Raw genomic sequence first — 24,947 nt, 5'->3', positions numbered from 1 at the left:
CCACCTCCCCCAGGCCCTTTCCTCCTGAAGCTCCCCTCCTGTGTCTTCCTAAGCGTCTGGCTCTTCCTCTTTCACACATCCTCCCTGGAGAGTGCTGTCTTTCCCTTGGCTTGTAACTGCCTCCCAGTCTTGAGCCATTCATTTCCCAAGAGTTCACTGAGCACGTACTGTGCTAGGCCCCATGGTGGGTGCTGAGAAACATGTTCTTAGACTCCTGATCTAGTAGGGGAGACAGATGGAGAAAAAAAAAAAAAGAAAGAAACAAAACCACAGTGACGAGTGTGATAAAGTAACGGAAACTCCCCTGATGGCCTGGGTAAAGCTGGCTCTTCTCCCTGTTTCCACCCATAGCACCTCCCTAGTCCCTCTCTTATTACTAACGCAAACAGGTATTTGTTGCTTGTTCATTTATTTATTTTTTTTACTGGCCTCTGTAGTTGCATCAAGTGGGCTTAGTTGCTCCTAGGCGTGTGGGCTCTTAGTTCCCTGATCAGGGATGGAATCCTTGTCCCCTGCCTTGGAAGGTGGATTCTCAAGCACTGAACCGCCAGGGAACTCCCATGCTTGTTTATTTCTGAAATGAAGACAAGCTCTTGGGGGCTTGTCTGTCAAATGACACATTTGTTTTGCTGACTGTTATCTGTCCAGTGTCTAAGTTGCTGTCTAGCAGGTGGTAAGTGCTCCAAAAATGTTTGCTAATGAAGGAAGGAATGAAGAATGAAGGGAAGGAGGAAAGACGAGAAGGGGAAAAATAGAGAACTAAGAGAAGGTGGGGAAGGAGGTACATGAACCAGAGCATCAGAGAAGGCCTCTGTGAATATATAATATCTACACTGAGATTCTGAAGGTTGAGGAAAGAGCCTGCCAGGCAAAGAGCCTGAGGCGAGCACCCCAGGCAGAGGAAAGAGCAAGTGCAAAGGCCAGGAGGTAGGAACGAGCTTGGTGTATTGGAAGAAAGGAAAGAAGGCCAATGTGGGTGATTAGAGTGAGCAGGGGAGAGTCGTAGGAGATGCGATCAAAGAGGAACGCGGTGCCACATCACGCAGCGCTCTGCAGGCTCTGATGAGGGCATGTGTGTGCATGCTAAGTCACTTCAGTCATGTGTGACTCTTTGCGACCCCATGGACTGTAGCCTTCCAGGCTCCTCTGTCCATGGGATTCTCCTGGCAAGAATACTGGCATGGGTTGCCATGCCCTCCTCCAGGGGATCTTCCCTACCTAGGAACTAAACTCACGTCTCCAGTGGCTCCTGCATTGCCAGCGGATTCTTTACCGCTCAGCCACCAGGGAAGCCACAGAGATCTGATTTTAAGTGCCTACAACCCCAATGTGTCCTCTGATACTTGCCCCTAGATTTCTTCCTGACCCTTCATTTTTAAAAATTATTTTAGTTGGCTGTGTCGGGTCTTAGTTGTGGCACATGAGCTTCTCTCTAGTTGTGGTGCTTGGGCTTTGTTGTCCCATGGCATGTGGGATCTTATGCCACCCGACCAGATGGGATCTTGACCAGGGATGGAACCTGAGTCCTCTGCATTGCAAGGTGGATTCTTAACCACTGGACCACTCAGCCAGCCACTTCAAATTCATCACCTGCTGAAGCAGATGCTGTGGGTGCCCTGCCCATATCCACCTGGCCCATCCGGGAAGTCATGTGCAAACACTTCCCAGACCCTCAGTGTCCCCAGATGCTCCTTGAGTTTCTGTCTGGAGGAGGGCCTGGGAGGGTGGGTGGGAGTCTGTAACCTGAGAACCTCCAGCCAGTTAGAGATAGGGATTGGTGAATAACTACCCCAGCTCTCTGGTTCCTGGGGGTCAATTCTGAGGTGAGTTCCCCACAGTATCTCAGAGGGTACCCACTGGGATTGTCAAAGTGGTAACTTCTTTAAAAATATTTTATTTATTAATTATTCATTTATTTGGCTGCACTGGGTCTTAGTTGTGGCATGCGGGATCTAGTTCCCTGACCTGGAATCGAACCCCAGGTCCTCTGCATTGGGAGCTCAGAGTCTTGGCCACCACCAGGGAAGTTTCACAGTGGTAACCTTTTCATCAATACACCCTTTATTGGCTTTTCTCCCTTTGTCTCTCTTCCTCATTCCTTCACAGCCCTGACTGTGATCAGCTCCCCAATACAGTTCACGCACTTATCTTAGAGTCTGTTTTTGAAGGGACCATAATGAAGAGATTCCTTAAATAACTCATTACCTTCCCCTAAAATATTGTTCTCTGTTCTCATTTCCACCATGAACCCCACTACCGTAATCAGACACCCAAGTCTGGTCAGTTCTTCTAGAAAGATAGAGGTGCGGGTATTTATTTATCAAGCCATTCCCTTCTTGCGTCCAGCCCTGTGCTGAGCAATGGGATTCCAGGGATGAATCTGATCATCTCCTGCTCTTGGGAGAGTCGCTGGTCTATTGGGGAGACAGATCTGGACCCAGGCAAGGTCCACACAATGTGCTAAGAACTGTGTCAGGAAAGTCAGAGAAGTCTTTCCCGAAGAGTTGCCATGGGCTGGGCACTGAAGCCTGAGTAGGAGCTGGCCATTTGGGAGGCAGGGGGATGTTGCAGGCAGGGGGGTGTTGCAGGCAGAAGGCACAGCTTATAGAAAAGTTCAAGGGATATGAGAATCCAGGGGCTGGGGAGGGCAAAGGCATGGGAAGGAAATGTGATTTCATTCTGGGTTTGGTGTGAAGGAGCGAGGGAAAGGGTGGGCATGGGTCAGGGTACAGCAGGCCTGAAACTTCAGGATGAGAGGCTCCGGCCTCCTCCTGGGTGTGATGGAGAGCTCTGGAGGTTTCCTGAGCAGGGGAGTGACACTGTCAGATTTGAGTCCGAAAACAATTCCTTGGGACTTTCCTCGCAGTCCAGTGGGGCAGGACTTGGGGCTCGGGTTTGATCCCTGGTCAAGGAACTAAATCCCGAATGCTGTAACTGAAGGTCCTACATGCCGCAAGGAAGATCGAAGATCCCATGACACAACCAAATAAATAAATATTTCAAAAAGACAGAAAAAGGCTCAGTGGTAAAGAATCTGCCTGCCAGTGCAGGAGACACAGTTTCGATCCCTGGTCCAGGAAGATCCCACATGCCATGGAGCAACTAAGCCAGTGTGCCACCATTACTGAGCCTGCGCTCTAGAGCCTGGGAGCTGCAATTAGTGAGCCCACACGCCGCAACTACCAAAGCTCAGGTGCCCTGGGACCCATGCTCTGCAACAAGAGAAGCCAGCCACAAGGAGAAGCCTGCACGCTGCAACAAAGAGTAGCCCTTGCTTGCTGCAACTAGAGAAAAGCCTGCACAACAAGGAAGGTCCAACACAGCTAAAAATAAATAAAATTATTTTTAATCCATTTTTTTTAAAAAGAAAGAAAATGATCCCTCTGGATTAGTTTGAACTGGGGGGATAGCTCAGCCAGTTTCCCTAGGTCAAAGCTGAAGGATAGGCATTTTTAGCCTGTGAAAGAAGTCATTTTGAGCCCGAGTCTCTGGGGAAGAGATGGGGACTAGGGCCCAGGAAGGGGAATACCCTTGAATTTGTGTCCAGCTCCCCAGGACCACAGCCTTCAGCCTCTGTGAGGCCTGATTCAGCTAAACAAAGCCAGGGAGTGGGGGAACTTGTCGGCTCAGTGCCCCCGGGGTAACCATTAATCCTTCCCAGGGGGGAATCCAGGGGCTGGTGCCCTGAGGGGCAGATCGTGGGCAGAATGGAGGAACACACGGAGGCAGGCTCAGCACCAGTGCTGGGGGAACAGAAGGCTCTAATTGACAATCCTGCTGACATCCTAGTCATCGCGGCTTATTTCCTGCTGGTCATTGGTGTCGGCCTGTGGGTGAGCAGCTGGGAGATGCTGCTAGGTCCCCGTTTCTGGAGCCTGGGGGGAAGTCTCAGGGAGCCCTCTGTGTGGCAGGGGAAGGATGCCTGGATCTTTGAGGGAGAAACCCGGTGTGGGAGGTGGGGGACAAGTAATTCTTCTTTTGATAGCTTCAGGGTGGCCCAGCCCACACCCCTTGTCTGCCCATTTTGGGGCTGGACTAGTTTTAAGGGGTCAGTGGCTTTTCATCGGGACAGCATTCTAAATGAGCTCTCTGTTCCCCTGTCTACATAACAGCTGGCTGACCTGTATCCAGGGCCCACAGAAAAGTCAGGCCCCATCCAGCCTCACTAAGGCTTGGGGAGCTGGATGCTGCTTTAGGGCCTGGGTGGATCTGTGTCTTGGGAGGAGGCTGGGGGTAGGGTGTCGGGGGGGAATCATCAGGGGAGCTGCACGCCGGTTAATATTCAGCCTGGAACAAGGCTGAGGAATGTGTTGAGGAGGCTAATGAGGTCCAAAGATGTGCCCCGAACCCAGGCCTCTTCCCACTCCCATCCCCCAGTCCATGTGCAGAACCAACAGAGGCACCGTTGGTGGCTACTTTCTGGCAGGACGGAGCATGGTGTGGTGGCCGGTAAGAGAGGCTGGGCTGTGGAGCGGGAGGAGGTCTGGAGAAACAGCCTGGCTCACCCCCACCTCTGGCCACCCAGGTCGGGGCCTCTCTCTTCGCCAGCAACATCGGCAGTGGTCACTTCGTGGGCCTGGCAGGGACCGGTGCAGCGAGTGGCCTGGCGGTGGCTGGATTTGAGTGGAATGTGAGTCCCTCCTTTTGGCCAATAACCCCTACTCCCCACCCCTCCAGGAACACCTGGAAGGGTCACACCTGGAGAGGCTCCAGGTAGAGGTGTGAGACCAGAGTTGGGACTTCCCAACTGTGCCATGAGGCTGGGCTTCGAGTGATGCTCAGGCAGCCAGCTTGGAGGCAGAAGCAGGTGGGAGATCCCAGGATCAGGGCAAGGGTAGGTCCAGAGGAGGTGTATTAGCTGATCATATCAGCATTGAGGGCAAGATGCTTGAATTCATAGGAAGGAGTCTGTTAGTAAGCAGTGTTTTAATAACAAAGTTGATCATAGTATGGCTGTAAATAAAACTGATCACACGAATAATAGTGTTCAATACTGGGATATGGCAGGTGGTTTGATTCGCTAGGAGACTTCCCTGGTGGCTCAGATGGTAAAGCGTCTGTCTACAATTCAGGAGACCTGGGTGGGGAAGATCTCCTGGAGAAGGAAATGGCAACCCACTCCAGTATTCTTGCCAGGAAAATCCCATGGACGGAGGAAACTGGTAGGCTACAGTCCATGGAGTCGCAAAGAGTCAAGAGTTGTTTATGACTGAGCGGCTTCACTTCACTTTTTTGATTTGCTATTGCTATGTGAGCCTGGACCAGCCACACCCTCACTGGCCTCGATTTACTCCTCTGTGAAATGGGGTGAATGGTCTCAAAGTTGGTACAGTGCTTCTTCTGACGCCCTCCAAAGCGGTGGCCTGTGAGCATCTTTAGGCCAAATGAAAGCCCCTCACAGAAAAGGGCAGGAAAGGAAGCTCTGGGACTGAGGCTTGCCTCAGAGACTTGGGGAGATCAGGGCTTTGAGCTCAGGGCTTCCTGGAGGAGGAGGCCTCTTAGCTGAGCCTTGAAGGACAGAAGGTTTGGGTGGATGGAGAGGAGAGGGGAGGCAGAGGCTGGGCTTGGGCTGAAGGGTCTGTACTTGGATTCAGGTGCTGGGGGTGGGAGGAGGAGGAGTCTAGGGGTCATCTTGGGAGAGATGGCCAGGGGTCATGGCCCAGGAAGGCAAGAAGAGCTGTAATTAAGGGCCCAGCGAAGTATCAAGAGCTTGTCCAGAAGGCCCAGAGCCCAAGGTCATCGTCTTGTGTCCTCTGGGGCCCTGGTGCGACCTGGCCTTGGAGTAGCATGTTCCCCAACAGAGGAAGTTTCTTCAGACCCCTTGGGGGCGAGGACGGGCTCAGAGCAGGATCTAGGGCGAGGAGTCACCCTCCGATGTCGCGCTGTGCCCTCAGGCGCTGTTCGTGGTCCTGCTACTTGGCTGGCTCTTTGTGCCGGTGTACCTGACCGCAGGTGTCATCACCATGCCGCAGTACCTGCGCAAGCGCTTCGGCGGCCATCGTATTCGCCTCTACTTGTCCGTGCTCTCGCTTTTTCTGTACATCTTCACCAAGATTTCGGTAAGCACGAGTGGTGGGCGGAACGGGCCCCTGGAAGGATGGGACCACCCAGTGGAGGTCTCTAGAAAGCCCCGAGGGGGCGCAACTAAGGAACAATCGCTGTAACAACCGTAGTGGAGGCAGGGCCTGGAAGGAATCGATTTCTGGGGCTACAGCCATAGTGGGAGGTATCAAAAAATGAGAGCACTTTTGAGGTGTGGCCACTTTGGATCGTCATTCTGGGCAGGAGGTGGACCTGGGTCCCCACCCTGGCCCCTGGATCCTGCCCTGCGCGCTCCCTTCTTCCCCCAAGGTGGACATGTTCTCCGGGGCAGTATTCATTCAACAGGCTCTGGGCTGGAACATCTATGCCTCCGTCATCGCGCTCCTGGGCATCACCATGATCTACACTGTGACAGGTGGCGGGGGCGGGGTCTTAGGGAGGGGAGCCGTGCTAGGGGCGTGGACTGTAGACGAGGCTTAAGGAAGAGATCCGTGCTAGGGTTGTGGGCGGGGCTTAGAGGAGTCACCAAAGGTAAAGAAGGCTGGAGAAGTTGTGTGATGTGAGCAGAAGTATCTAAATCTTTGGAAAGCAAACTACACCTCCTCCACCCCAATCCTCTACTCCCCTCCCCTTCCCTCACCTTCCTTTCGCCCCCACGTTCCTTGGATTGGTCCGGAAGTTCGTAGCTCTGAGCTCTTCTTGGGCCTGTACAACAAGGGAGACTTAAGTTTTTATTAACGTCTGGGAGGGGAGAGTGGACTTGGCCAGACTCCAGGATAGCTCACCAATCTCAGTGAAGGACCGAGGAGCCCGGGGTGGGGTCTGAGGCCTGACGCTAGCCCAGAGTGGGCGGGGCCTGGTGTCAAGGCCTGCTGTAAGGCCCGGCCCCTCGGGATGGGATGGAGCTGAGAATTGGACCTTACAAGATCACCTCCTTCTGTTACACAGACGAGAAAACCTGGACTTAGAGGAGGGCCTGTAGTGGAGGTCCTACAAGGGGGGCACCTGGCATCCGTGGAGCCCCAAACTCAGCCCCACTGTGCTCACCCAGCCCTGCCTCCTGACGCCAGAGTGCAGGAGCTCGGAGAATGGGCCATCATTTTGAAATCTGCCCTCCAGGAAAATTAATTGGAAAAGGGGAACCCTTTTCCAATTCGCGCAAAGACAGTCTATGTACTAGAGGCAGCTTGTCTGGGCTGTGCCCCCTGACCCAGGCCGGTTGCAGGAGGGCTGGCGGCGCTGATGTACACGGACACGGTGCAGACCTTCGTCATTCTCGCGGGGGCCTTCGTCCTCATGGGTTACGGTACGGGCTCAGCCCATGGGGGAGGGGCGCGAAGGTCGCAGCTCGCAGAGCTCTCCACCCGGGAGCAGGGACATCGCGCGTCTGGGACGAGGTGGCCAGAGGGAGGGCCCTGTCGCTGGCGCCGGGTCCCCTGACGGCCTTGCCCTCACAGCCTTCCACGAGGTGGGCGGGTATTCGGGGCTTTTCGACAAATACTTGCGGGCAATGACGTCCCTGACGGTATCCGAGGATCCGGCCGTGGGCAACATCTCCAGCTCCTGCTATCGACCCCGGCCGGACTCCTACCACCTGCTCCGGGACCCTGTGACGGGGGACCTGCCATGGCCCGCGCTGCTTCTGGGGCTTACTATCGTGTCCAGCTGGTACTGGTGCAGCGACCAGGTGAGGGATCGGGGCTGCGGCGGGATGCGAGGCCGGGGTAGAACCTGCGGGGGTGCGGAGCTGAGATGGGTGGAGCCTGAACCCACCTGGGAAGCCAGGTGGAAGGCGTGGTCCGAGGTGGGGGGGGGCGGGAGGCCTGCCAGATAGACCTACCCAGATGGAGGCGGATCCAAGGGGCAATGTCTGCTCTTGGAACTGAATTGTCTGCCTCGAGGGGCCAGCGGCGCGGCCCGGATTAGAGAGGCGACTTGGGGCAAGGCCAGACAGCCGGCGAGTTACCCGGACTGGACGCAGGTAGTTTGAAAGCACCTCGTCGCAGGTCATAGTGCAGCGCTGCCTGGCTGGGAAAAACCTCACCCACATCAAGGCGGGCTGCATCCTGTGCGGCTACTTGAAGCTGATGCCCATGTTCCTCATGGTCATGCCGGGCATGATCAGCCGCGTTCTTTACCCGGGTAATGTCTGCAACCCCGCCCCGACCCCGAATCCTGAATCCCATCCAGCCCCTTTCTCAGTGGAGGATACAAGTGCCCGTCTCCCATTTCCGTTCCCGTCCGAAGATTTGGGCCACCCAGTCCCGCCTCCCACCTGGGGATCCCATCTCTCCTCCACTGGGATTCCCGGTCCCCACTTCGGCGATCCGAAGTTCCAGACCCGGCCCCGACCTAGCCGCGTGGCGCCCTCCTTCTCGCAGACGAGGTGGCATGCGTGGTGCCCGAGGTGTGTAAGCGCGTGTGCGGCACGGAGGTGGGCTGCTCCAACATCGCCTACCCGCGGCTCGTCGTGAAGCTCATGCCTAATGGTGAGGGCGGTCCCCAGGTTGCCCCGCATGCCCACAGGCGCCAGTGCGAGGCGTCATACCTCGCCCAGCCCGCACCCTCCGGGCGTTCCCTTGCGGCCGCAGGCTCACGGTTCCAGTCCGCCCGCAGGTCTGCGCGGACTCATGCTGGCGGTCATGCTGGCGGCGCTCATGTCCTCGCTGGCCTCCATCTTCAACAGCAGCAGCACGCTCTTCACCATGGACATCTACACCCGCCTGCGGCCCCGCGCGGGCGACCGCGAGCTGCTGCTAGTAGGACGGTGGGCCTGGGTTTTCCATCTCCGGTCCCACGACTCGGCCCCGGGGGAGGGGCAGTAGGGACAGGGGGAGACCGGGTCCTGGGTGAAACCTCCCGATGGCCGCCCACCGCAGGCTCTGGGTGGTGTTCATCGTGGCCGTGTCGGTGGCCTGGCTGCCCGTGGTGCAGGCGGCGCAGGGCGGGCAGCTCTTCGATTACATCCAGTCGGTCTCCAGCTACCTGGCGCCGCCAGTGTCGGCCGTCTTCGTGTTGGCGCTCTTCGTGCCCCGCGTCAACGAGAAGGTGAGCGTGTGTACACATCGGGCGCTGGGGCCGGACTTGGACGCCCGAGGAGGCTGACGCGCTCTCGGCCCCGCAGGGCGCCTTCTGGGGACTGATCGGGGGCCTGCTGATGGGTCTGGCACGCCTGGTTCCCGAGTTCTCCTTCGGCTCCGGCAGCTGCGTGCGCCCCTCGGCGTGCCCTGCGCTCCTCTGCCGCGTCCACTACCTCTACTTCGCCATCCTGCTCTTCGTCTGCTCTGGCCTCCTCACCCTCCTGGTCTCGCTGTGCACACCGCCCATCCCGCGCAAGCATGTAAGTACAGACCTCCCGTGGGGGCACTAAACGTGGGCGGGTGTGGCCCCTCTCCACCCCAGGCTGCAGTCTGCTTCCCACGACTCCCAGTGGGGAGGACCTGAATGTGTAAGGAGGTTTGGTGAGGGGCAGGCCAGGAGTCCAGTTTGAAGCTTCACTTGCAAAGCAAGCACAATGTTTTGATTTAAATCACATTTATTTGAGATGGTTTGGAGGTGGCCTTAAGATCATGGGGGAGGTGAAAGCCCCCCTGAGTCTTGGCCTGAGTGGTGGCAGGGAGGGACCTGGTACTATCCCGAAAGCCCCCAGAAGGCTTGGTCTTGTGCTGCGGGAAGGCAGGTGCCCCAGGACAGAGCTGATTGGGGGGCAGGATGAAAGAGCCGGGGCCCAGAAGGAGGGGCAGGACTCCACAGGTGCAGAAGGGGCAAAGGCAGAGAGAGGAAGCCCTGGTAGCAAACACCCACAGGGAGGAACACCGTGTTGGCAGGATTGGAAGACTAAAGTACTAGATTGAATTGTGAGTGTAGACAGGAGACATGGGGGTGATGAAGCCGAGTACAGAGCAGGGCCAAGAGTTTTTAAACACTCAGTTGAGGAGCTTGGGTTTAGCCTGAGGGCAGCCATGGAAGGTGGTCCCGGGCTGCTGTGCAGGCTGGACAAAGAGACATGCCAGTGTGGACGGGAGACCTCCTGCTCTGGGGCGGGGTCGGGGGACAGCGCTCCCACTCGGCCCCTGCTCCCCGCTTCCCCAGCTCCACCGCCTGGTTTTCAGTCTCCGGTACAGCAAGGAGGAAAGGGAGGACCTGGATGCTAAGGAGCTAGAAGGTCCGACCACAGCCCCCGTGCAGAACGGGCGCCCTGAGCACGCAGTGGAGATGGAGGGTAAGGCATTGCCCCCGGGAGTTGGGGCGGGGGAGCTGGGGGAGCCAAGTGTCCTCAGACTCACTGTCAGGCCTCAACTTCTCCCAGCGCCCCCGCCCCCAAGGCCAGGCCTATTGCAGCAGTGCCTGCTCTGGTTCTGTGGCGTGAGCAGGGGTGGGGCGGGCAGCCCCCCACGCCCTACCCAGGAGGAGACAGCTGCCGCAGCCAGGCGGCTGGAGGACATCAGTGAGGACCCACGCTGGGCCCGCATCGTCAACCTCAACGCCCTGCTCATGATGGCCGTGGCCATGTTCCTCTGGGGCTTTTATGCCTGAGGCCCACTGTGTCGGACACCCTGAGCCACAGCCTTGAGATGAGTGGGGGTGGGGAGCCCGCAGAGGTGAGAAGGGCCTGGGGCCAGAGAGTAGCGGGGAGGCCCCGGGACTCCTACTCTCTGCCTTGTTTCTGCCTGAGGTCCAGTCCATTTGACTGGTAGCCACATCCTGTGAGGCCTTGGCCAGCTGGCCGCTGTGGTTCCCCTAAGAACAAATAAAGCTGTCTTGCCTAGGTCGTGCTGCGGCCAGAGTGTCCTTGTTCCAGGCCCCTGTCCTGAGACCTGGGCCTCCAGCGGGGCTGCTCACAAGACCTTCTTTTCTGGGCACGGGAGCCATGTGGCCCTCCACTCATCCACCTCTAGCTGGTGCTTCTCAGTCCTCCAGCCCGCATCCTGTAGACCTGGGGAGAGGGCAGAGGGGTGGTGCTGCGGGACAGACTCTGGGCTAACCCTAGGGAGAGGGGTAGGGGGCAGCACGGGCTGGGTGTACTACTCAGGCTCCCCTTGCCTCTGTGGGGTGATCTCTGGTGTAAAATGAGGCTAAAACCTCATCTGGTTGAGGTAAGAATTCATTAAGCAGCACAGGGAAAAGGGCTAGAATGGAGTAGGAGCTAAATGAAAGATCATCATCATCAGTAATTTGTGAGCTTTCCCCCTCCCCCCAAGCCCTCCACCCCACTCCTCTTCTCCAGTGCCAACTGGGCTTCCATAGTCGGTCAACACTGAGTGCCTCACAGACCATCCTAACCTCCCCGTCCTGCAGACAGGGAAACTGAGACCCAGACTGGAGATCACAGAGAAATCCAGGTCTTCCACCTCCCAGATAGAGGGGTAGGGATGGGGCTACGCAGGGCCTCTGGGGAAAAGGTCCAAGAGCCGTAGATCAGAAGGATGTTACCTTTCAAGAACTTTGGGAAGAGCTTGTCCAGCACTTGGTGTGTCTCCCTGACAACGACCCAGCTCTCTTTCTCAGGACCTGGACAGGAGTGAAGAACCAGAAGCTCCCAGGTGTCCCAAGCCGAACAGGCTCCTTCCCCTCTCCACCCTGCTTTGGGTCAGAAGCAGCCTAGACTGCGAGGCATTTACCTGCCCATACTTGGTTCCTCAGTTCCTCCAGCTCTCCTGGGAGGGGTCCATCTCCCCGCAGGGCTCCAAGCACCAGCCCGTGAGTGGCAGCCCTTAGAACGGCCTCAGGTCCTGCCATCTGACTCAGGACAACCTGTACGTGATCTGGAGAGACCCAGGGACAGACTGGTACCCAGGGACAGACAAAAGGGCCAACTCCGCAACTCTCTCAGGCCTACCAGCCTGCTTCATCCCTGTCTGGCCCAAAGGCCTTGGCCTGGCATGAAAGGCCAGCTCCCACCCTTTCCTTTCCAACTTCATCTCCTGTTGCTCCCCAATGCTCTGGCCAAGCTAAAATGCCCAATTTCCAAGATACAACTTCAAAGCAGCATCCTGAGGTGGGCTTATTTTGCATGTCTTTAATAGCTAGTGAGAATGAGCATCTTTAAACACATGACCAACAAACCATTAAACTTTAGTGCCTGTTTCCTCAAGAGGTGACCTGAATAGGAGAGGAAAGAGGTTCCTTGGGGAGAACCAAAGGTCACAATCTCATTTGTGTGTGCTGCAATGTAAAAGTGCTTTTACATAATCACCTTCTTTGATCCTCACAAAAACCCTGGAGATAATAAGGCAGGTATTATTAGCTCCACTTTACAGAGTGGTTAAGGGAACTTTACAGGGGCATGCAGGTATATAATCTGAATGGATTCGACTCAGCTTCAAGCTCCCCTGAGGACAGCAGGCAGACTCCAAACTGTCCAGCATGTGTCCAGAGCTTGGGGCCCTGGGGCTGGAGGAATGAGAGGCTGAGCCCAGGAGGATGAGTCTGAAGCTGGGAGAACACGGCACACTTACTTCGTGACTGGTCCCAGCGAAGAAGGTAGGGTTCTTGGTGCCCCTCAACCAGCTGTTGCAGCTCAAAGACACTGAAGGAAACAAGAGTGTGCAGTCGGTGGTGGAGGGAGAAGACAAAGCAGGCGTGACCATCCAGTTACTGCACAGCCACCTAATCGTTAACCCGAACTATCCTGCACCTCTTTCCCATCCGCCCCTCAGCTGTTACCCTCTCCCGCACCAACCCTTCCTTTCTTCCCGCATCCAACAAACACATCAACAAACATGTTCTCTTTGTCTTACAAGAGTCACCTGAGTAGCCCTACACTCAGGCAAGTAAACATCCACAGAGTAGAACTACTTTATTTGGTGGTTCAGAAAGGCCGATCTGGGATTTCTCTGGTGCTCTTACTACAAGGAGCATGGGTTCAATCCCTAGTCAGGGAACTAAGATCCCACATATTCATGTTATACACCGCTTGCCCTCAAGAACCCACAGTGACCCACCCCCCTCCACCGCCAGTGGGAATGAAGAACCAGAGAGGTAGGGCTTAGTCAGGGGAGGCCAGTGATAATCAGAACAAGGAACGCAGGCTTCCCTGGTGGCTCAGTGGTAAAGAATCCACCTGCCAATGCAGGAGACATGGCTTTGATCCCTGATCCAGGAAGAGCCTGCATGCCACGGGGCAGCTAAGCCTGTGCGCCACAACTATTGAGCCTGTGCTCTAGGGCCTGGGAGCGGCAACTGCTGAGCCCAAGTGCTGCAACTACTGATGCCCTCGAATCCTAGAGTCCGTGCTCTGCAACAAGAGAAGCCACCACAATGAGAAGCCCTCGCACTGCAGCTAGAGAGTAGCCCCTGCTATCTGCAGCTAGGGAAAAGCCCATGCAGCAACAACGAAAAGATCCGGAACAGACAAAAATAAAATTATATAAAAAAAAAAAAGAACAAGGAGCACAAGATGGGGGGAGGGTGCCAGTGTGATGGGTGGGAGACATTGGGCCACTCACCTGGAAGTCACGCGGTGTAGGGGGGCCCCCAAGGATAGAGACACAGATGACCAGAAACCTGTGGGAAGCTGGAGTCAGGATGCCCAGGCAGAGGAAGGAGCTAGGAGACATAAGACTTGAGCCCAAGGGGTTGGGTCACCTGTCCACAGTGGCTCCATCTGATTGGCTGATGTGGGGCCAAGTACCTCTCCCCGCTGAAGGAAGTGCCTCAGGACCAGCCAGAGCCGCTGTTCATTCAAGGTCTCTATGACAAGGGCCCGGACCGCTCGGTAGTTGGCGTAGATGTGGAGGGCAGTGAGGAAGAAGAAACAGCCGAGGCTTAAGCTGAGGCGAGAGGGTGAGCTGGTCCGTGGGAGCAGAGGCCCAGCTGGGCGCCTCCTCCCTGCCTCGGATCCCGGCTTACCTGGGGCTATCGGACACCAGGGGCAGCATCAAGAGGCTGACCAGGAGCCCTGCCAGGTTTACCAGTGTCTCCTGGAAAATGGCAGAGGGGTTGGGAGCTGGAGGCTCCCCTCCAGGCCAGACTGAACATCCCTGAATGCCTTTCACCATAGTTCTCCCTGCCCCAGACGCTCCCTACACTGATATGGGTGCCTAGGAAATTTTTAACATTTTTGATGAGTGAGCCATCCTTTAAGATACCATCTGCTTCTCTGCACAGCTAGATGCAATGTCCGTGGAACATTTCTTTGTTTTGCAAGCATCACTTGTGTAGCCCTACACTCAGGCAATAAGTGTCCACAGAGTAGAATGACTTTATTTGGTGGTTTAAAAAGGCTGATCCAGGACTTCCCTGGCAGTCCAGTGGTTAGGACTCCATGCTTACACTGCAGGGGCCATGGGTTCAATGCCTGGTCAGGGGACGAAGAATCTACATGCCACATGGTGTGGCCAACAAAATAAAAGGCCGATCCCCCCAACCCCTTGGTATGCAATAATAGGCAGACCCTTCTGCAAAGGGGTCAACGAACCACCTAGGAAGAAATGCACAAAATCCCAACTTCCCTGGAGAATCAATATTATCAGACCCCACTGATGGCCCAAGATGGCCTGACTGAGCCTACCTTAAGGGAAAAGACCCATGGCCACGACCCTTGACTCATCAGGAGGGAGGAGAAGTCTGAACTGGGGTCCCTGACTATGGGGGCCCCTGGGATAGGCGGTCCTAGTGCAGAGGGGTGGGCTGTGGGTGTAAACTGGGGATCAGGGGCCTTGGGAGCTCAGGAACAGAGGGCCCTCCTCGGGGTGGGAACAGTCATCTCCAGCAGCCACATGGAGTGGCAGCAAAGCAACAGCTTCAGAAAGCAGGGGCCTGGTCCCGGGCTGAGCACTGGTCTCGGGTGCCCCAGTGACCTTACCGCCTCTGTGAACTAGGAAGCCCCAAGGCCCTGGAAAATGGGCCTGGGAGTGGAAGGGGCTGGAAGTTAGAAACAGAGCAGGCGAGAGAGCAAACATGGAGCTGGGAGATCCTGAAGAGCAGGGCCTGGTGTACTCACTCCCTAACAACCTTGGAAGAGACAATGGGGAAGAACTGGTCCAACCATTTCTTGAGAGAAGGGACAAGCCCAGGGGGACCCCCAGGGAGAATCAACCTTTCTGTGTCTTTTTTGCCTCAGCTGTAGAGTGGCGACAATGACACCCTGCATGAATCCATTGTAAGGATTTCACGATTGCAGACAAATGAAATACTTGGCACAAGGTTAATGCTTAAAAAATACTAAATTGTGTTGGGACTTCCCTGGTGGTCCAGTGGTTAAGACTCTGCTCCCAATGTAGGGGGCACAGGTTGAATTCCTAGTCAGGGAACTAAGATCCCAAATGCTGCACAGCATGGCCAAAAAAAAAAAACTTGTGTTAATATTATTGAAAAGCGTTAGTTTTAATTATTTTTTAAATGAAGTTCTATTTCACAGAATAATATAAGAGATGGCCAGAAAGTAGGACTGGAGAGAACAGAGGTTTCTTTTTTTTCTTTTTTGCCATGCACCCCCCACTCCCTCCACCCCCCGGCATATGGGAGCTGAGTTCCCTGACCAGGGATCGAACCCACGTCCCCTGTACTGGTGCGGAGATTTAACCACTGGATCACCAGGGAAGTCCCGAGAATAAATGTTTCTAAATTGCTTCAGTGTCAAAACCGTGTCACGCTTGTGACCTCCCTGGGCCTCACTTTCCACATCTGTAAAACAGAGATAATAATAGTATCTATCTTAGAGGCTTGGTGTGAGTTAAAGGATTCACACAAGCACTTAGCATAGGGATACAGAGGGATCCATGCCTTAAGGGTTCGGCCCTAGGAATGTCCCCATCCCCACTCCAGGCTCCTCTGGTCAGGCGAGGGGCTGGGCGGAAAGGGCCTGCTGCACCGCCAAGTGGAGGCCTCTGGCCAGTGACTCCAGGCACCTCACTTTCTAATTTGCCAGGAGCTTTAGCATGTGGGGCCTCGCATGGTCAGAACACGTACCTCACAGGGTGAGGCTCTGCTTAAAGAGGAAGTCCAGGGCAGGGGCTCACTCCTGGCCACAGGGGCAGCGGGCAGGGCCTGAGAGGACCAGCCTGGATTTGTTGCCACAGAGTCCGAGCCCTCACAGCTGATGACCTATCTGAAGACTCACCGACACTTCCTCCTGCTGTCTCTCAGCGCTCCCCCCAGGAGCCCTCGTGTGCGTCACTTCACATTCCCACATTGTGTTCCCACCCCCGTATTCCCCGTGCGCCCCGCATCTTCCCTCCAATTCTGGCTGCTCACCTGGCTGCCATCCTTGGCTGACACGTCGGCCATGTTGTTTCTCCGGGCCTGATGCATGGTCAGCGCGGCCCGAGTGGCCCCACCAGCCACACCCACGAGGCACTGGGTGGGGAAAGGGAGAGTGAAAGTCAGAGGGGCTGTGAGCTGCGGCAACACAAACATTTCTGGGGGTGAGCAAACAAATGGCTCAAACCAGTTTGAAAAAAGTAGGCCTCAGGCTACCCCACAGTGAAACCCTGAATGCTGTCCTTGGTCTCCCATTCTCACCCCGCATTTCCACTAGGCCCACCTCCCCTGTCTTGTTCCAGGAGAAAACTAAAGGTGTGCCTGCCATGCCACCCTATGGACCCAGCTCCAAGAAACTCGCTTTCCTCCCCCAAGGTGGAGACCCAAAGGCCATTCTTAACCCAGAACTTCCCCAGCCTCCAATGTCTGCTTTAGCAGCCTCCTCCCCTGGTGGATCTCCCAGGCACAGTCTGGCTTGCAACTCGGTGCTTACATTCTCCCTGCCTGGAACTAACTCCATTCTCTTCCTGCCCGAGTTGAGGCCTAGCCAAGCCTTCCAGGCCAGTTTAAAACCCACACCAGGGGCCCTGACCTCCTAGGGCTCTCCCTCTGAGGTGGGAAAGCTCATCGACTAGGACCACTGAAGGCTTTCACTCATTTGTCAAATCTCTTAGATGTCAGATACACATTTCGGTGCTGTGGTAGACTTCAGATACAACTGCTGCCTTCCTGAAACTTAGAAATCATCAGATAGTAAACAAATAAACCAGTGATGACATGGTCAGCATCTGTTCAAAGATAAGAGGAATGTGGTATGAAAGGAGGCTGCAGTGATGGGTGGGGACCTGATCACACAGAACCACAAAAGCCTCCTTAAGGTTGTTATACCAAGAGCAACAGGCAGGGCAGTAACCTGATTTCCACTCTAATAAGGACTATGGGGTTGCTCTGAGGACTGAAGAGGGGTGAGAACAGATTCAGGGAGATGACCACAGAAAATTACTGTGCTTTTTTTTAAGCAACAAGGACCCACCAGGTGACATGGGGATGCAGTTATAAAAGGACTGGAGAGATTTAAGAGGGGAAAACACAGTCTTGAATGAAGGCTTAGGTGCGGGTGACAGGGGGAGGAGGTGAAGGCATGGATGACAGTAGGCTTCTGGTTGTTGCATCTGGGGGATGGAGGTGCTGGTCACTGGAGACTAGAACTCTGGAGAGGGGTGGCAAGGGGGGAGGGGCAAGTTCACAGCCGTGCTGAAGTCCCTTATTTGACAGATGAAGAGTCTGAGGCCCTCAGAGCAGAGCTCAATGCAGTATTTTGTCAGAGGTCACAATCTTTTTTTCCTCTGGGGTTTCCTGCCCTCAAGGAGGAGGGGTGCTCACAGCATTCAGTCCTGGGCCAGGGAGCTCAGTGGCCTCCACCATAAAGAGCTGTTGGCTCCTAAACATCGGTCATGCCATGTGGAATCACACACATGATTTTGAAGGGGTGGTTGGGCCTTTGCGATAGGTCTTAGGTCTTTTTTTTTTTTGCCACACCACAAGGCATGTAGAACTTCCCTAACCAGGGATTGAACACCAAGCCTCCTGTGGTGGAAGCGTGGAATCTTAAGCACTGGATTGCCAGGGAGATCAATTATGTGTCTTCCTGACTCTTTACTCTGCACCAGGTACTTAACCCTGAGGGGAAGACAGGCTGGGCCTCAGGTTCTGTCTTTGGATGAGGCCAACCTGAAGGAACCACCAGGTGAGCAGCCTGGTGGAGAGGAAGAGCCCAGATTCACCCCACTTGCCCCTCCAGCCCCGCTGTCTGGTCTGCACTCCGTCTTGCCACTGGACCTTGACCCCCAACGCTCTTTCTGCCCACAACGCCCACCCTGCAGCTCACACTCATTCTTCAGGGCCCACTCTCAGGGAAGACCTTCCTACATGCCCTGAGCAGGCCAGAGTCCCTGCTGAACCCTCCTGCAGCCCCTATACTTCTCATCTGGAATACCTATACCTATCATTCGATAAATATTTAATTACGTGTAGCTTTCTTTCAAAGATGGGAGGGCCTGTATTCTGTGCCAAACATGCAGCAGGCACTCTAAATATTTTATGGAAAGAATGAAAGGTGGCCAGAGGGCTGGTCCCACAATGTTGACAATGGATCACCCCTTCTATCTCTTGCTCAGAGGTCTCTCACCCATCCCCTGGCTCCAGACAACACCTTAGACCATCTCAGACCCTACAGGGCGTCTGGCTGGAGAGAAGGATCAGAATACACTGCTGGGTCTGAGAAGAAACATCTGAACTTTTTCATTCTTCTAGAAGTGCCTTGAACACGGGGCCCAGGCTGGGCTGCCCTTGGGGCTCCAAGTGAGCCCCCACACAGCACCACCAGGGCAGGAACCTTGGGTATAGGGCGCCCCAAGATGGGTACCTTGGCCAGGTTGCTGACGCAGACGGTTATGGTGAAACAGAAGGGCAAGATGGGAGCCATTATCTCGAGGAACATGGCGATGTCGTTGAGGATGTCAGCAAAAAGCCTGGGGAAGGAATAAGGGGTTAGAGGTCAGAGACCTTCATGCTAGAAGACTCCCCTCACCTTGGTTCCAGCCCCTTCTCACCTCCACTGCTTGGCATTACAGTCCATTTTGCTCCTGTGAAGGAGAAGACATTGGTCAACAATTTGGATTTAAGGGGAAAACACATCCTTTGGGCAGTGCGGGCCATCCTCAGGACTTGGGAAGGTCCAAAGGGCTCAGAAGAAGAACCCATGTCCCAGCCAGACTTCTGTCCCCACAACCTGTCACTGCTGCTTGAAATGCCACCATCAGTAGGGAGGACCTTCAGTGGTTACTCACATTCAGTGGTCACTCACATTTACCCCTTACTAACCCATGAGGCACCGAAGGAAAAAACTGATTGTCCCGTGGCTGCTCCCCATCCCCTGACCCTCCTGGGAGAGAGGCCATCCCTGGGTTCCTCTGCCATCTGCCTTCCTCTCTTCCTCCTGCTTCAGAGGGCACCCAGCAAGAAGCCTGCACATGCTGTAAGCACTACATTTAGCGTAAACACTACCCTGCATGTTACAGACAACCAGCCCGGAGAGGGGTACAACTTTCCTCGGATCACGTGGAGAATGGGGATGGAATGGCCAAGAGAAAGAGCCAGACTCTGACACCCAGCCTAGTACATCTCTATTTCGCGACACCATGGACGGTTCCCTCCTCTGCAGCTGGAGTGACTCCTGGACCCTTGTACAAACCCTCAGGGACCCCATCTCCAAGATCCCAGTGGCAGGAGACACTATAGCCCTTGGGCGAGCTCAGACTTTGCAGCATTAACACTGACCCTGAATTTGAAATCTTCTAGACAGAAAGACAGCATTCCTGGGTGGGGCATGGGGTGCACATGGGGAACTCCTGAGGGAACTAATACATGACAAAGGCGGGACTAGAACACAGGGGCTCCGATGCCTCAGAAAGAGTATAGGCTTTAGGTTCAAATTCCATCTCATCAGTTACAAGCTCTGTGACTTGGTCTATTTTACATCTGGACAAGGTACACATTTGATCCTACTCTTCATAGTTGTTAGAAGGATTGAGAGGATACACAGAGAGCTGGTGAGGCCCAGTGTGGGTTGGTAATCGCAGCTGGCGTTTACTGAGCACTTATTATGTGCTAAGCACTTTATATACACTAGCTCACTGCACCTCACAACCATGATTGATGGCAGATATTAAATCATTCCTGAGGTCCTTCAGTACTGACCGGAAGAGGAAGTAGGCAGCACAAGGCCCTCAATCCCCTCTGGATAGATGGTGACATGTATCCCATGTGGGACAGGGATTCTGATGACCTCCCCAAGCCCACTCTCCACAATTCAACCACGTGTCTAAGCCACCCACTGCAGGAGGGTCATTCCTTTTGAGCTAAGCACTGTCCCACCCAGGCATCTCTTTTAACAAGCCAGCAAAGGACACTCAGAGCATCCTGACCCCTCTGTTTTTCCCATGATGGACAACAGAGGGGCCAATCAGGGCTCTTAAAGGCAGATCTCATCCTGGCAGTGGCTCTGTGGCTTCACTGCTTGGTGACCCCGGGAAGTCACCTGTACTGGGTCCTCATTAAAGACTCCTTAGCTCTGATGTACCTGCTAAATTTCCCCTCCCTTGGAGATAGGTAAGAAAGAGGGGGAGCTGAAAACACAGCCAGGGCTGAGACAGACATGACTCTGCGGATCAGGAAGAAAAACTCACCCCATCCACCAGGCAAAGATGATGCGGCCCAGCATGCCAGTTGAATCTGGGGGAAAGAAGCATTGGTAAGGAACAAGCAAGAGCCTTGGGTGCTGTGGAGCCTGGCACCAAGACGGCTTTCCATCTTGGGTCACTGCCTTTGGGAGCTTAGTCCGATTTAGGAAGTTCTGCTGCATGATGGGGTCAGATGTGCCTAGACTTAGTAGTCCCTCAGTACGTACCCCAGAGAACTATGTACCCACACACATCAACAGACATGGACCAGAAGGATTCCTTGCAGCACTGTTTATAACAGCAAAAAACTGGGACACCGAATGCTCACCAACAGGAGAATGCATAAATGAATTCTGGCTCACTTACTCAGGGGCATATTAGACAGCTATGAAAATCCAATGGACCACCAATACTCACACCAGCATGGATGGATCCTAGTATCATCATCCTATATGAAAAAGTCAGTCATGAAGACTACAACACAATATGCTGTTTGTAAAAGAAAAAAATTCCTGATGTTTTCATAAAAGAAAAGACCCTGATGCTGGGAAAGATTGAAGACAGGAGGAGAAAGGGGCAACAGAGGATGAGATGGCTGGATGGTATCACTGACTCAATGGATATGAGTCTGAGCAAACTCTGGGAGATGGTGAAGGACAGGGAGGCCTGGCGTGCTACAGTCTATGGGATCACAAAGAGTCGAACATGACTTAGTGACTGAACAACAAATGCTCTTCATAAAGCTTGAAGACAACTGAAGCTAAACACTATAGTGTCAAGGTATATATATCAATATGGCAAAACTATTTTTTTAATAAAAGCAGAAAACCCTCTGTGGAAAGTTCAGAGGTTATTGTTGATATTCTAGCTATTAGGTTGGGCAGTGGGTTCACAGACAGTCATTATAGTATAAATAAATGAAAAGGATTTGAACTGCAGGTTGGTGACAAGAGAGCTGGGAGTATAGGGTAGAAGGAGAGGCTTCCTCAGGCTGGGGTGAGTCAGAGAAATTTCTGGAATCCACTAGACTTTCATTTGCACAAGTGCTTACCAGCTCCCCACTGTGTGCCAGGCACTACGTGAGGGTCTGGCCGGGAGGTGTATGTGGCGGGGTGTAGCGGACCACAGTGAACCAGAGAGACATGGTTCCAGGCTCAAAAGCAGACAGCAACCATGATGAAGGACATACACACCTGACAAGGGGACTACTCTGTTGGAGGCCATCTGCAAAGCCCTTGTCAGATGTGGAGGCTGGCAATAGGATACAATAATGACACACATCCTCACCATCTTTGAAAGTCTACACGGTACACCACTCTAGGAAACTTAATTCCCACCTGGTCCTCTTTGCCTCACTTACAATTGGCTGAGCTGCAAGGTCTAAAAACTTCTGAATCCTGGTAAGGGATCAGCTGTCCACAAATTATACTTGGCTCCCTCTGAAAACTCTAACCGGCAAAAGAGTGTGGTGGTTAAAGAGTGGGACACAGGGGCTTCCCTGGTGGCTCGGTGGCAAAGAAACCACCTCCCAATACAGGAGACATAGGTTTGATCCCTGGTCTGGAAAGATCCCATTACTGAGCCTGTGTGCCTAGAGTCCATGCTCCGCAACAAGAGAAGTCTGCACACCAGAACTAGAGAGTAGCCCCCGCTTGCCGCAACTAGAGAAAAGTCTGCACAGCAGTGAAGACCCAGCATAGCCAAAAATAAATGATTTTTTAAAAAAACAGCTGCTAAAAAAAAATAGTAGGAGGGGACATATGTATACCTATGGCTGATTCGTGTTGATGTTCAACAGAAGACAACAAAATTCCATAAAACAATTATCCTTCAATTAAAAAATAAATTTAAAAAAATGTAGGACACAGGAGTCAGTCAGTGTGGGTCCAAATCTTGGCCCTGTGACCATAGGCAAATTGCTAAACCTCTGTGCCTCAGCTTCCCCCTCTGGAAAAGAAATTCATAACAGCATCTACCCAGTATGGCTATTGAAGAGATTAAGCTATATATTACATGTCAGTGTGCAAAATGCCCGGCACACAGCAGGCTGTCAAAATACTGGCTGCTTGTAGTATTAATATCACTACTTATGACAGTTAACATCTTGTTCCATAAAGAGATCTGTAACTAAAAATGACCGCATCAAAAAATTCCAAGGGAGTTTTTTACGTAAAGCTCTGCATGCAAATTTCTCATGTGTGATGGAAACAAGTATGTAACATCCTTTCTAATGAATGGGGCTTCTTTTAATGTCAACAACAGGCTTTATAGTAATTGGATATTTTTTCATCTTAATATGGCCTTGTTTTTTTCTTAATAACCTGCCTGAGCTGAAGACATATATAAATATGTTGGTGATTAGACTAGAGTGTTTAGAAATGACACAAAACTACTGACCCCAGCTCCCACTGCATTCCAAACACTTAAGCAACAGGAGTGCAATAGAAAAGATCCAAATTAAACAGTGTGGAGGTATGAAAATGTACCCTACAACTAAAACTCCTGGGTTCAAATCCAAGCCCCACCACTTACTGGCTGTGACCCTGGGCAAGTTACTGTTCTACGTCTCAGTTTCCCCATCTACAAATTGGACACAATGACAACACCCATCTCAGAGCTACTGTGAATGCTGAATCAATACATTTAAAGACTGGTATACTGCGACTTCCCTGGTGGTCCAGCAGTTAAGATTCTGCCTTCAAATGCAGGGGACACAAATTTGATTCCTGGTCAGGGAACTGGTATCCCACATACCTAAGCCCGTGAGCTGCAACTACTGAGCCATCAAGTTCTGGAGTCTGTGCTCTGCAACTAGAAAGAGCCTTCATGCTCAATGAAGAGCCAGCACAGCCAAAATTTAAAAAAAAAAACAAAGACTGGTACATAATAAGTACTGAGCGGGAACTATTATTAATATTATTAAAAGAAGAGATAACTCAAACAAGAGCCACAGATCACCACTTTTCCACTGACATGTACTCTCAGAGAAAGTGCTTCTTTCCAGACTCACATTTGGACAGTTGGGTTAATGCTAAGGGTACAAGCAGGAGCCTCCAGATTCTTCAAAAGATCCAGGGAGGCTCACCAGAGCTGTGGCCAGGCTGACGGTAGGAGCAATGAGCCTTGGGTCTGATTTAAATCCCCACTGGGAACAACAGTGAAAGTCAAAGAATGCAAGAGACAACCAAGGGCCCTCCTGAAGGAAAACAGTTCCCCCTTTCTTTTCCGCTTCACTCTCTAGAGGGCATGGTACCAAACTGTATCTCTGTGCACTCCCCGCTCCCCTAATGGTTTTTCAAAAAGCAGTATACATTCAACAGATGGTTACTATCGTTATTTATAGATCATCTACTTTCCCAGAGGATCCAAAACACCTTTCATTCTTCCCCAGACTTCCTCTCTGCCATTTAGGACCTATTACAAAATTGTTTTTGTCTAGGATTAACTAATTTCCCACACCCCAGGCAGTTGGCAGTTTTATTCAATAATTGAACTCGTAGGCAGTCCTCCACAGATGAAGAGTAAAGGGAAGGGGAACGTTTTGCTTAGGGATCTGGGCTCCAGATGATTAAGGGACACTGAACCGCATGGATGGGGAACAAAGCGCAGCTGCAAGGCTAGTGGGTGGGATGAGGGTATTCCTGCCCTGTGTTATTCATCAGTTGTCAATAAAAACAACACAAATGTTTTACTCAGTTGAATTCTGCTTTTTAACGGTACAAGGCACTCTTCTAGGAACTGGGGAGACTTGGCTCCTGGATTTAATCAGACAAGAATGCATAAACATACTCATCACAGCTCAGAGTTAGATGTTAAAACACTGGGACAAGGGAAAAGGAGGGGTTGGGCTTCCCTGCATAAGGAAAAACAGAGATGATGGCAGGGCTGAGAGGAGCGATGGGTGAGACTTCAGGGGCCCAGCTCACCTTTCATGAGCCAGGTGGCCGTGGCAGCTGAAACAGAGGCTTTTGCATCCCCTACCCCTATGCCCAGCAAGACTGCGTGGGTGGCCAGGGAGCCCGAGAGGCTGGAAGCAAAGGCCTGGAGAAGAAAAGATCTCAGTGTCCAGTCTGTAAGTGGGAAGGGACAGGTGGCGCTCTGTCTCCTCTGCCCCGGCTACGTGTCTCTCCCTTCCCCAATCGACCAGGCTGACCTGCACGGAATCCCACAGCTGGTAGGGCAGGTAGTCCGGGCTGACGCTATCGGGGAAGCCCTGAGGCAGGAACACGGCCAACAGCCGGGAGAGAGGTGGGGAGGCAGTCCCGGGAGCCACCCCTCCGCCCCCATCTCGTCCTCCGGGTTTCGCTGTGAAAGCCCCGGAGAACCCAAACCAGCGGCGCCCCCAGGCCTCCCACTGCAGGCTCCCGTCGGAGGCGGCGCGGCAGCCCCGGGCCGCCCCGGAGCCGAACTGCTCGGAGCACAAGACATCAGCCATCCTGAAACCCTCCCTCACGTCCTGCA

At 53.5% G+C, this 24,947-nt stretch overlaps 2 protein-coding genes across 6 annotated transcripts; one reads left to right on the top strand and one right to left on the bottom strand.

The window, feature by feature from the left end:
* Window positions 1–3,707: 3,707 nt before the first annotated feature.
* SLC5A2 (solute carrier family 5 member 2) lies at window positions 3,708–10,736 on the top strand. 3 transcript variants are annotated; one of them, XM_081558175.1, is made up of 14 exons: window positions 3,708–3,833; window positions 4,378–4,449; window positions 4,526–4,630; window positions 5,895–6,059; window positions 6,352–6,457; window positions 7,268–7,348; window positions 7,500–7,729; window positions 8,049–8,184; window positions 8,424–8,531; window positions 8,659–8,809; window positions 8,922–9,090; window positions 9,167–9,382; window positions 10,135–10,264; window positions 10,352–10,736. In XM_081558175.1, exons 1-14 carry the CDS (start codon window positions 3,708–3,710, stop codon window positions 10,576–10,578), a joined length of 2,022 nt encoding a protein of 673 aa, XP_081414301.1. In that variant the 3' UTR covers window positions 10,579–10,736. The 3 variants fall into 3 exon arrangements, with proteins under 3 accessions (XP_081414301.1, XP_081414300.1, XP_081414302.1); XM_081558176.1 differs by having other exon boundaries at window positions 3,768–3,833; window positions 10,135–10,273; window positions 10,358–10,578; XM_081558174.1 differs by having other exon boundaries at window positions 10,135–10,736.
* Window positions 9,560–24,946, bottom strand: RUSF1 (RUS family member 1). 3 transcript variants are annotated; one of them, XR_014073457.1, is made up of 14 exons: window positions 24,640–24,946; window positions 24,413–24,527; window positions 20,493–20,538; window positions 18,858–18,890; window positions 18,671–18,776; window positions 16,240–16,341; window positions 13,894–13,964; window positions 13,630–13,814; window positions 13,491–13,548; window positions 12,501–12,571; window positions 11,664–11,807; window positions 11,476–11,553; window positions 10,375–10,978; window positions 9,560–10,299 (listed from the first exon to the last, which is right to left on the bottom strand). XR_014073457.1 is itself a non-coding variant. In XM_081558177.1 (13 exons), exons 1-13 carry the CDS (start codon window positions 24,919–24,921, stop codon window positions 10,881–10,883), a joined length of 1,389 nt encoding a protein of 462 aa, XP_081414303.1. In that variant the 5' UTR covers window positions 24,922–24,946; the 3' UTR covers window positions 9,560–10,880. The 3 variants fall into 3 exon arrangements, 2 of the variants coding, with proteins under 2 accessions (XP_081414303.1, XP_081414305.1); XM_081558177.1 differs by having other exon boundaries at window positions 9,560–10,978; XM_081558179.1 differs by lacking the exons at window positions 9,560–10,299; window positions 10,375–10,978; window positions 11,476–11,553; window positions 11,664–11,807 and adding an exon at window positions 12,198–12,261.
* Between the last annotated feature and the right edge of the window lies 1 nt (window position 24,947).

The sequence above is a fragment of the Giraffa tippelskirchi genome, chromosome 13 (assembly GCF_054371585.1).
Source record: "Giraffa tippelskirchi isolate mGirTip1 chromosome 13, T2T-mGirTip1v1.2.pri, whole genome shotgun sequence".
NCBI lineage: Eukaryota > Metazoa > Chordata > Mammalia > Artiodactyla > Giraffidae > Giraffa > Giraffa tippelskirchi.
The sequence above is the reverse complement of the archived record's forward strand: the minus strand, read 5'-3'. Positions and strand labels throughout refer to the sequence as shown.

What these genes read in the sequence shown, in the direction of transcription:
- SLC5A2 (XM_081558174.1), top strand. Translation starts at nt 3,708, where the DNA reads ATGGAGGAACACACGGAGGCAGGCTCAGCACCAGTGCTGGGGGAACAG. An exon ending in TGGCTGGATTTGAGTGGAAT is followed by an intron (nt 4,631 to 5,894) that starts GTGAGTCCCTCC and finishes CTGTGCCCTCAG; the next exon opens with GCGCTGTTCGTGGTCCTGCT. An exon ending in TGCCCCGCGTCAACGAGAAG is followed by an intron (nt 9,091 to 9,166) that starts GTGAGCGTGTGT and finishes TCGGCCCCGCAG; the next exon opens with GGCGCCTTCTGGGGACTGAT.
- RUSF1 (XM_081558177.1), bottom strand. Translation starts at nt 24,921, where the DNA reads ATGGCTGATGTCTTGTGCTCCGAGCAGTTCGGCTCCGGGGCGGCCCGG. An exon ending in GGCCACCTGGCTCATGAAAG is followed by an intron (nt 20,539 to 24,412) that starts GTGAGCTGGGCC and finishes TCTTTCCCCCAG; the next exon opens with ATTCAACTGGCATGCTGGGC. An exon ending in GCGTCAGCAACCTGGCCAAG is followed by an intron (nt 16,342 to 18,670) that starts GTACCCATCTTG and finishes TTCCCCACCCAG; the next exon opens with TGCCTCGTGGGTGTGGCTGG.